The 10796-nt window shown below is 64.9% G+C and overlaps 1 protein-coding gene across 3 annotated transcripts; it reads left to right on the top strand.

The window, feature by feature from the left end:
* The first annotated feature begins 438 nt into the window (after positions 1–438).
* On the top strand, positions 439–9423 carry ECEL1 (endothelin converting enzyme like 1). 3 transcript variants are annotated; one of them, XM_060624151.3, is made up of 18 exons: positions 439–690; positions 1896–2781; positions 3390–3458; positions 3573–3683; positions 3859–3951; positions 4141–4265; positions 4926–5148; positions 5602–5700; positions 5920–5994; positions 6198–6301; positions 6613–6671; positions 6747–6798; positions 7372–7439; positions 7618–7742; positions 8034–8099; positions 8473–8568; positions 8789–8865; positions 8996–9423. In XM_060624151.3, exons 2-18 carry the CDS (start codon positions 1996–1998, stop codon positions 9093–9095), a joined length of 2328 nt encoding a protein of 775 aa, XP_060480134.1. In that variant the 5' UTR covers positions 439–690; positions 1896–1995; the 3' UTR covers positions 9096–9423. The 3 variants fall into 3 exon arrangements, with proteins under 3 accessions (XP_060480134.1, XP_060480135.1, XP_060480133.1); XM_060624152.3 differs by lacking the exon at positions 439–690 and adding an exon at positions 733–925 and having other exon boundaries at positions 8453–8568; positions 8996–9107; XM_060624150.3 differs by lacking the exon at positions 439–690 and adding an exon at positions 735–925.
* Positions 9424–10796: the final 1373 nt, after the last annotated feature.

Below are 10796 nucleotides of genomic sequence, written 5' to 3' on the forward strand. Positions count from 1 at the left end.
GGTGGTGGGTAACCCCCCCACCCCCACCCCAGCCAGTCCCCTCCCTCCACCAGTCCGCATGGCAGGGGCCTGAGGCCTACATCTGAGGACAAGGGCTGCTGGGCAGGGCAGCCTCCCTCCTTGTTCTCAGCGGGGAGGGGCTCACGCATGACTCTCCAGTCCTTTTCTCTCTTCCTGGCCAGGGACTTCCAGAGCAGTGGGGGCAGAGGCCAGCCAAGGATTGGGGGAAGGGTGCAGTTTCAGCCCTGAGGCCCCCTTCCTGGTTGCATGGCCAACCAAAACCCCAGACGGCCTCCCGCGAGGCATGGGTAAGGTCAGGGCTAAGGGAGAAGACCAGAAAGACCACGTATTGAAGCCTGCTCAGTGCCAGGCACCTTGCCAGGAGCGTGCAGGAGCTATTTCAGCACACCCCATAGTCTTTCTGGGAGTTCTCCCTGGGCGGTCTCCAGTCCTGTGGGCTCGGCTGGGACAATCCACGCACCTCCTGATCTCCAGCTTGAGCCCTTTTCGGGCTGGCGGGAGTGGGGGCATCAGATCAAAGGGGAACCCTTTCCTGGGAATAGCAGGCGCCCTCACTCTTCCCGGGACACAGTTGTACCTGGAATCCCCGATCCCGGAGCCTGCGCAAGACCTTCGGGAGCGTGTCCCGCAGCCGCCGTCCCCGCCCCCGAGCTGCCACCGAGCTGACAGGTAGCTGGGATGAAGGGTGGAAGAAGGAGGGGGCGCGGGGGGCGGGCGGAGGAGGGTGGAGCCGCCGGCGCGCCCCCTCCCTCGGGGCCGGCGGGCTGCGCGGCGCGCCGGCAGAGGAGGCGGCGGGCGCACGGAGAGAGCTCCCGCCCGCCCGGCTCCGCTCCGGCTCTGGCTCCGGCTCCGGCCCGGGCTCGACCCGCTCAGTTCCAGCTCGGCCCGGGCGCGCACCTGCCGGGTAAGTGGCATCCGAGTCCGCTGCCGCCGCGGCCAGCAACGCGGCCACATCCGCCGCCGCCGCCGCCGCTGCGCCGAGCCTCCAGGCTTTGTCTGTGTCCTCGCAGCTCCGGCTCCGGCTGCGGCTGCGACTCCCGGGCTCGGCTCTCCGGCTCCGCGGACTGCGCGGCGAGGCTCCGCGCCCAGAGTATGGGGCGCTTGGGGTCAGCTCGCTCCGCGCCGGGGGTGAAACTTCACTCAAGTTTGGGTTCCGAGGAAAACCTGTTGAAGCCAGGAGTGGCCCAGGGCGGGGACGGAGGGGCGGGGGACGGAACCGGTTCTAGTTTCTTAAGGCCGTCGGGGTTTCTCTCCGATGCGGGGCCGGTTGGAGCGCACCGCTTGGGAAAGGGGCTGGTGGCATTATGGCCACCGAATAGAAGACGGGGCTGGGGGCGGCCCTACGGACATCCGCGAGGACAAAGTTTGGTTCTTTAGCCGCTTTCTTGAACGTCTGGTTCCAGGGCAGCTTCTGGGGCCGCGTAGACGCGCCCTTGACCGCACCTCCTTTCTCCAGTCTCCGTTTCCCCCCTCCCCCACCCGGCCTTCGCCGTAGCAGGTCGCAGACGAGAAAGGCAAAGGGAAGAGAAACAGTCCTTCATTGAGGGCCTACTGTGTGAGAGGCCCCGTGCACGCTGCTCCCCTACTTTATATCCGGGACCTCCCAAATATGCGGCAGGCATGTGTTTGCAGTGGGAGAGGAGTTAGGTTAAAAAAAAGGACGACACTGTGCGTGTGCGAGGTGGTGGCCACTCTGAGCCTTCCCCTGACTCATTCTTGAGTAGCTGGGGGAGGCCAGGCCCCAGACCCGTTAGCGGTTGGAGACACGGGGTGGCCTCCAGCCTCTGGACCTAGGCCTGCGCCCCTCCAGTCGTGCTTGTGGGCCCCGTCGGGGGCCCAGGGCCTCTCTGAACCTGCGTCTACCCTTCCCGCAGCTGCAGCCCGTGAGCCATGCGGAGGTTCGCCGGGAGGCCGACGGTCCGCGCATCCTGTAGCTGAGATCGCCGAGGGCTGCGTGGCGGGGCCAGCGGCACCATGGAGACCCCATATTCGATGACGGCTCACTACGACGAGTTCCAGGAGGTCAAATACGTGAGCCGGTGCGGCACGGGAGGAGCGCGCGGGGCCTCGCTGCCCCCCGGCTTCCCGCTGGGCGCGGGGCGCAGCGCCACCGGGGCCCGAGCGGGGCTGCCGCGCTGGAACCGGCGCGAGGTGTGCCTGCTGTCGGGACTGGTGTTCGCCGCCGGCCTCTGCGCCATCCTGGCCGCCATGCTGGCGCTCAAGTACCTGGGTCCCGGCGCCGCGGGCGGCGGCGCCTGCTCCGAGGGCTGCCCGGAGCGCAAGGCCTTCGCGCGCGCCGCCCGCTTCCTGGCCGCCAACCTGGACGCCAGCATAGACCCGTGCCAGGATTTCTACTCCTTCGCGTGCGGTGGCTGGCTGCGGCGCCACGCCATCCCCGACGACAAGCTCACCTACGGTACCATCGCTGCCATCGGCGAGCAGAACGAGGAGCGACTGCGGCGCCTGCTGGCGCGGCCCGGGGGTGGGCCGGGGGGTGCGGCCCAGCGCAAGGTGCGCGCCTTCTTCCGCTCGTGCCTCGACATGCGTGAGATCGAGCGGCTCGGCCCACGGCCCATGCTCGAAGTCATCGAGGACTGCGGGGGCTGGGACCTGGGCGGTGCCGCCGAGCGCCCGGGGGCCGCCGCGCTCTGGGACCTCAACCGGCTGCTGTACAAGGCCCAGGGCGTGTACAGCGCCGCCGCGCTCTTCTCGCTCACCGTCAGCCTGGACGACAGGAATTCCTCGCGCTACGTCATCCGCGTGAGTGCGTCCCCCTCCCCGGTCACCCCAGCAGCAGCCTGGGACCGGGGGCGCCGCCGCCCCGCTCGCGCGCCCCCAGCGCAAGGCGACCTATGCGTAAAGGGAGGGAGCGCAAGGGGAGGGGAGCGCGCACCCGCATAGCGCGGGAGGAGGGCGCGAGTAATTTCCCTCGGGTAATTGCCGTGCTTAGCGGAGCCGCGGGAGCCGCAATTTCCCAGTCCTGTGGCAGGCTGTGAGAGCACGCAAGGAGGGGTGTGCCAGTGGGCTCGGGCGGGCCAGAATGTCAGGGGCCTCGGCTCTCGGTGTGGGCTCCGAGAGTGCCCCGTATAGGTGGGGAAGGTTGAAGGCTTACGGAAGGAAGGGTGGGGGGACTGGGTCCTCCTCCGCTCCCCGAATCTCCAGGCGAGACTGATTAGGGGTGGAGGTTTCCACCAACTTCTCTGGGTGGAAGGAGGGCTAATGTGCTTTTGTGCTGCTCCTGGGGCTTGCGACAGTAGGTGTCTGCTACGTCCTCTGTTTGGGCATTTGGATGGAACTTCAGTCTGTGTGCAAGAGCCTGACATGTTGCCCGCTGATCTCTGACCTCTGACCCCCGTCACTCTCCCCAGATTGACCAGGATGGGCTCACTCTGCCGGAGAGGACCCTGTACTTAGCTCAGGATGAGGAGAGTGAGAAGGTGTGGGGGCATGGGGTGGGACTGCAGGGAAGGCCTGGGGCTCCAGGAGGGACGGACTAGGGCCTGACACGGACCCCCCCCCCCCCCCCTGCGAAATGTCCCATCTTGGTGCAGATCCTGGCAGCATACCGGGTGTTCATGGAGCGCCTGCTCAGCCTACTGGGGGCCGATGCTGTGGAGCAGAAGGCACAGGAGATCCTGCAGCTGGAGCAGCGGCTGGCCAACGTGAGCGGGGGCGGGGGAGGGCTGCCATGGGCCCACATGAGTGGGGGGGGGGCTGCCATGGGCCCACATGAGTGGGGGGGGCTGCCATGGGCCCACATGAGTGGGGGGGGGCTGCCATGGGCCGAGGGATGGCGCCGTTAGGCAGGGCCCTGTCAACTCCAATCTCCACCTCCAGATCACAGTGTCAGAGTACGATGACCTCCGGCGGGATGTCAGCTCCATGTACAACAAGGTGACGCTGGGGCAGTTGCAGAAGATCACCCCTCACGTGAGTGCGGCCCGCCGCGGTGCGGAGGCATTGATGCTGGGACTCCAGGGCCGTTGTTCCCCAGGGTGGGGCGAGGCCTTCCACGGCCATGGATTCCTGTGTCCTCCCGTGCGTCTCCCGGACTCCCTCCCCGTCCTCTGTGCTCCCTGCAACACCCAGCCCTACTGTCCCCCACCCTCGGCCCCACAGCTGCAGTGGAAGTGGCTGCTGGACCAGATCTTCCAGGAGGACTTCTCGGAGGATGAGGAGGTGGTGCTGTTGGCCACAGACTACATGCAGCAGGTGTCCCAGCTCATCCGCTCCACACCCCGCAGGTACAGCTGCTGATCACCCCCCCCCCCCACCTGCCCCTCCACATCCCTCACCCGCACCCCAGATGTGTCTGCTTGGTAAGGTTTGAATTCCCGTTTCACCTCCGTCCAGTAGCCACACTGGGGAGGCATGTGAAGAGCACTGGAATAGGAGTCCAGATCCCTAGGTGCAGAGGTGGCTCTCCCACCTTCTCTCTGGGACCCTGGGCAGGGCTTGTGAGCTCCCTGAGCGGCGGTTTCTTCATCTGGGGAGAGTGAGGCCGACTGAGTCCGGACTCCAGAAACGGAAGGTGTGGGTGCAGTTCTGCTGCCCCAGGGCCACCTTGGGGAGCGCCTCCCTGGTCTCTGCCCGGAGGCCCCCCAAGGCCAGTCCTGAGGCAGACAGTCACCCCGAGTGCCCACCCTCCTAATGCATAGCAGGTCGGCATCAGGCACTCGTCTCAGGGGCCAGAGATGTGTCCTGCTTCGTGTGGGCCCTTTTCCCTGACTGGGGCTCAGGCCACTCCAGGTTCCGGCTCCATGGATCTGGAGTGACCCCCGCTCCTGCGCGGGTGCCGGGTGTAACCCCAGGCCGAGGGGTCTGGAGTGGCGTGGCACGGAACCCTTGGGTGGCCCTTGCGTATGAGCCTGTGTGGACACCCAGCCGTTTGCCCTGGCCCTCAGGATCCTGCACAACTACCTGGTGTGGCGCGTAGTGGTGGTCCTGAGTGAGCACCTGTCACCACCGTTCCGAGAGGCGCTGCACGAGCTGGCACGGGAGATGGAGGGCAGTGACAAGCCACAGGAGCTGGCCCGTGTCTGCCTGGGCCAGGCCAACCGCCACTTTGGCATGGCGCTTGGAGCTCTCTTTGTACATGAGCACTTCTCAGCTGCCAGCAAGGCCAAGGTCAGGCTGCCCTGGGCTTGGGGGTTGGGTGTGGGTGCAGGTGCTGGGCAGGGCGTAGAGTCCTCCCATGGCCTTGCGCTGAGAATGGGGAGCCCACATATTCCCTTGCAGATAGGGGCGCTCCGAAGCTCCAGACTTCTCACCAGGCCACCTCCCCCAGGAAGCCTACCTCATCTATCAGCCACAGGAGGGCTAGCCCCCCAGGCTCCTGCCCCCCCTTCTCTGCCATGCTCAGTAGATTGTTGCTGGGGCAGTTTGTGCTTCCAGACTGTGAGCTTTTTGTAAGGGGGGCCAGGCCTGGATCCCCACCTCCAAGGTCCCGCTTGGCGCTCAGGACCAAGCCTTAGGCTGGGAAGTGGTACTGAATCAGTGGTATCCCTCGTGCCAGGTGCTGGGGGCCCAGAGTTAAGGCCTCCTGAGTTGACCCTTGATCCCTGACCCCTGGCCCTATAGGTGCAGCAGCTTGTGGAAGACATCAAGTACATCTTGGGCCGGCGCCTGGAGGAGTTGGACTGGATGGATGCTGAGACCAAGGCAGCTGCTCGGGCCAAGGTGAAGTGGACCCTTTCCCATCTGTAGATTCCACGAACACTTATGGAGTGCCTACTGCATGCCAGGCTCCAGTGACAGAAGAGGCGGAGATGCCCCTTGTGGAGCTGGCATCACCTGGTCTGGTCTCGCCTGTCCTTGAGCCCTGCCTCTAGACTACAGCCTCTCCCTTGGGGGGCGGGGGGCTGTCTCCTGAGGCCCTGGCTGCCCTCTCGCCCGCAGCTCCAGTACATGATGGTGATGGTAGGCTACCCCGACTTCCTGCTCAAACCCGAGGCTGTGGACAAGGAGTACGAGGTGGGTCTGCCTCTGGCCCCACCCTGCCTAACCAGCTGGGCTTCTCCCGGCCTTTGGCCAAGACCCCCAGGGAGGCCCACCACCACCGAAGAGAAGGAACCATGACCCTCGGCTGAGGGCCCCTGGGGGGACGTGGGGCCCGCCCAGCGCTGGTCTGGCCATGCCCGTCGCCTGCCACTGAGCGCTGCCCATCCCCTGTGCAGTTTGAGGTCCACGAGAAGACCTACTTCAAGAACATCTTGAACAGCATCCGCTTCAGCATCCAGCTCTCAGTCAAGAAGATCCGGCAGGAGGTGGACAAATCCACGTGGGTGCCTGGCCCAGAGCGGGGCGAGTCAGGGAGGGAGGTTCCATGGGGAGAGGCTCCTTAGCCAAGGCCAGGAGGCTGGGAGCGGGCGGGTGGAGGGGGGGGGCAAACCGCCTCAAAGTCATGCTGGTGCAGAGGTCATGGGGCCCGGGCGGGTGGTGGTGGGGGCCGTGAGGGTGGGGGCTCAGCCTAGAGGAGGCGCGGGGCGTGGCCACAGGCTGGGTCACTAGGGTAGCTTTTAAGGAGGAGGGGGCTGGGAGGTGGGGGGGGGAGCGTGGGTCTCCCTAGCTGACCCCCACCTCCCTCCACAGGTGGCTGCTCCCACCACAGGCCCTCAATGCCTACTATCTACCCAACAAGAACCAGATGGGTAAGGGGGCGTGCCCCACAAGGGGCGGGGCCTGGAGGCGGGGCCAGTCTCCTGCTGACCACGCCCTCTCTGTAGTGTTCCCGGCAGGTATTCTGCAGCCCACGCTCTATGACCCTGACTTTCCACAGTGAGTACCCAACCCAGCATGAGCCAGAGCCAGCTCTGCAGCCCTGTCTGCTGGGTGCATGAAAGCTGCCGGGACTGTCCCGATCCGGGCTGGGCCCAGGGGTCATGACAGTGGCAGATCCTGGGTCCCCATAGTCTTACCTCATCCTTGATTATTTAGAAAAATGTGTAGGTTTTTTTTCTTTCTTTCTTTCTTTTAAATGTCCTGAGTTCCCCCTTACCTGGTTTGAGGCTTCTTTTAGGGGTTTCAAAAGTGGCTTAGTGATGAGGAAACAGGCCAAATCCAAGGTGGGGTGCCTCAGTTTCCCTCATGTCTTCGTCCAACCTGGTCTCTTCCCCTGTCCCAGCTCTGTTAGAGGTTATTTCCTACAGAGCAGCTGCAAAGGTATTGTTGGCCCCTTTTACATGTTGTATGAGGACTCTAAGGCACCAGTGCCCCAAGACCGTGGGGACACCACTGTGGCCTCCCTAGGCCACCTCTGGCTTGACCGGGGCCTTCCAGGGCCCAGGCAGCAGCGTGGAGCTCTCGGAGGGCGGGTGAGGCTGGGGCCTGACGCTGCTGCCGTGGGCCCAGGTCTTTGAACTACGGGGGCATCGGCACCATCATTGGACATGAGCTGACCCACGGCTATGACGACTGGGGTGAGGCCCGAGGGTGGCCAGAGGGGGTGTCGGGGGAAGGGAAAGGCAGACAGCGGGGGGCAAGGCGATGCCGGGTGGATCGAGACCCCACAGCCCCCCTGTCCCCATTGGCCGGTGGGTGGGAGAGGGGGCTTCGGGCATGAGAGTCCGTCTCCACCACTCTGCCTGCTGCCCACAGGGGGCCAGTATGATCGCTCAGGCAACCTGCTGCACTGGTGGACGGAGGCCTCCTACAGCCGCTTCTTGCGCAAGGCGGAGTGCATCGTGCACCTGTATGACAACTTCACCGTCTACAACCAGCGCGTAAGATGCCCTTGCTGCCCCTCAGGCCCGGCTGGGCGTGGACGAGGAGCATGCGTGCCCACGTGTTCACACATGTGCCCAGGGCCCAGCTCACATGCCCAGGGTGTGCATGCGCACTCACGTGGGTACGTGGAGGAGTTCACGCAGACTCACATGAGGCACGAGGGGGTCGGGGCCGCATCTAAATCCTCTGGGAAAGGGAAGGGGAGTGTGGGCGGGGGCCCAGGGTGGCAAGGCCTGAGGAAGGCCAGTGGGCGGCAGACGGACCCCGGCCCCTTCCCTTCTCGGCAGGTGAACGGGAAGCACACGCTTGGTGAGAACATCGCGGACATGGGCGGCCTCAAGCTGGCCTATTATGTGAGCTGCCCCCGCCTGGCCCTTCGTTCCTGTGGGGGGAAGGATGGGGGCTGATGAGGACTCCACGAGGGACGTGGGCACCCCAGCCTCCCCATCACATGGCGCTTTGGCTTGGGGGAGCGGGGGCCTGTGACTGGCACAGGGTCCACTGGAAAAGGAGGGACTCCCGGGCTGCTTTGGGGAGAGCAAGGAGGGCTGCCTGGGGTTAGCCTTCCCAGGAGGGAGCACAGCTCAGGAAAGGCGGAAGGCAGGGAGCCTGGGGCTCGGCATGGTGGGTGGTGTGCAGAACAGGGGCCGGTGAGGGGCTGACTGGGTGGAGGGTGAGTCAGGTCACCGCACTGGGGGCACCGCAGCTCCACACTGTCACCCCCAGGCCTATCAGAAGTGGGTGCGGGAGCACGGCCCGGAGCACCCGCTGCACCGGCTCAAGTACACGCACAACCAGCTCTTCTTCATTGCCTTTGCCCAGGTGGGCCAGGTGGGGGCCAGGTGGGGGGTGGGCAGGGGTGGGGACATAGCTCTCGGCCTGCCTCTCATCAGCCACCCTCAGAGGCAATGGTCCCATGGGTTCTGATGAGGGCTCAAGGCCTAGTGCGCTGGGGTGGGGGGAGGTTTGCAAGGCTTGCTCAATGGACTCCTTGGCTTCAATTTCCCCTCTCCTCCCCTCCCCTCCCCACCATGGGGCCCAGAACTGGTGCATCAAGCGACGGTCACAGTCCATCTACCTGCAGGTGCTGACCGACAAGCACGCACCTGAGCACTACAGGTGGGCCTGCCTGCCTGGGCCTCATCCCCTTGTGTCTGGGGTGGGAGCAGGTGGGGATGGGGAGGGGCAGCTGGGGGGTAGTGGCCGTTGGAACCCACACCTGCTGGGTCTCTCCTCCTGCCTGCCCCAGGGTGCTGGGCAGCGTGTCCCAGTTCGAGGAGTTTGGCCGGGCCTTCCATTGCCCCAAGGACTCACCCATGAACCCTGCCCACAAGTGCTCTGTGTGGTGAGCCTGGCCATCGGCCCGCACGCCCTCACCACCCGCCCTGCACGAATTGCCTCCCTGCCAGCCGCCGGGGCAGGCATGGACCCGGCACTGGTCTGCTCTGGGCGCCACCCACCTTAAGGCCTCCAGGACCTGGCCTTCTTGCTGTCCCTCACTTCCGGAGGGGCCCGGAGCAGGGATGGGGCTGGGCTCCAGGAGGCCGTGGGGGTGAGATGCTGGGGTCCCCAGTCTTGGCTCTAAGGAGCCAGACCCCCTGGCCAGGGTGGATTGTACAGGCCCCACCTTCAGTCTGTTCTTGCTGCTAAGTCTGGTCAATAAACTGCTGTACCGTTGTCTTGGTTTCTTCAGGGGCCTCCGGAGCAGGTAGGGCTGAAGGGGTCCCTTTGTGGGGAAGCTCAGGCCCTCAGCACCGCGGGGACCCTAAGAAGACCTTCTCGTCCCTTCCTGTCCCCCCTCCCTGGCTCTTCTGTCTCTCCCACCAACCACCTGCTCCTCCCTCCCCCAGAGTCCCGCCTAGGCTCCTGTCCAGCTCCAGACCAGGCTCGTGGGAGCCAGAACACCAAGCCCGCTGGTCTGTGCTCCAGCATGACACTGGGACTCACTTCCCCTCAAAGTGTAGATATCACAGGCCAGGCCTTGGGCTCAGCGTGTCCAAGAAAGAGGAGCTATGAGACACGCTTACATGGAGGTAGGGGCCACTCTGTACATACAACACTGAGTCGTGCTCTCCGGTCTGGAGTGGACGCTCCAGGGATGACAGAAAGAGAAGAGCTGTCAGGGGCTGGCCTGTGACGTGGCCGTGAGGCGCTAGGCCCCGCCCATGGTGGGAGGGGGAGGAGGGAGGGCTGCCCCATCACACATAGGATGGTGGGGTGCGGGGAGGAGGTCACATGGGGCAGCCCCACTGGGGGATCCAGGTGCCTGCAGTGAGTGGGGGACCGTGGGCCTCCTGCCTTTCCTCCTCTAGTCTGTTTCTCTCACTTTAGGGACAGCCTAGAGGGGGCGCCCCTCCCTGGCTGTGCCCGGCGTGGCCTATCCCCATCTCCCACCGCAGTGGAGAATCTCTTGCCAGCCCAGCTCCTGTCATGCTCAGAGAACAGCCATCCCCATCTCGGCCTTGAGTGACATTTAAAAAGTTCCTTTTATCTGAGCCTCGGGCACACCACCCCTGGGGAATGAGAGACAGAAAATGCACGTGCCACAGCTGACGGAGGCAGAGTAGAGGGGCGGGCGTTGTGTGGCCCTGGGGAGGGCTCTGCGGAGAAGTGGCAGGAACTTAGAAGGACCCCATAGGAAGAGCCAAGTTCCCCCAGGGGGCAGGGACTCTTCAGGAGATGAGCAGGGCAGAGCACCCTTCAAAGGTGGAGGCGGGGTGCGCAGGGAGTAGGGGTCGGGTAGAGGAGCCGTGATTATGGCCCTACCTCCAAATTCCCCTCCGAGCCCCTCGCCCCCTGGCCTGGGCATGTGTATACCATATCCCTCAGCAGCTGGCACGCTACAATGTGCCTCTGGTGGCTGGCACAGCCAGCCAGTTCGCTCCTTGCCACCCACTTGGGTGGGGCCTGGTGTCTGGGACCCTCCACACCCCGTGCCCAGCCCATCCATCTGACCTGGGATCCTGGCTGGAATCGGAGTCCCCAGGCCCAGCCCTTTTGCCCCCTGTGCCCCGGTGGCTCTTTAGTTCCCCAGCTCCACCCAAGACCAA

The sequence above is a fragment of the Panthera onca genome, chromosome C1, assembly GCF_046562875.1.
Source record: "Panthera onca isolate mPanOnc1 chromosome C1, mPanOnc1 haplotype 2, whole genome shotgun sequence".
NCBI lineage: Eukaryota > Metazoa > Chordata > Mammalia > Carnivora > Felidae > Panthera > Panthera onca.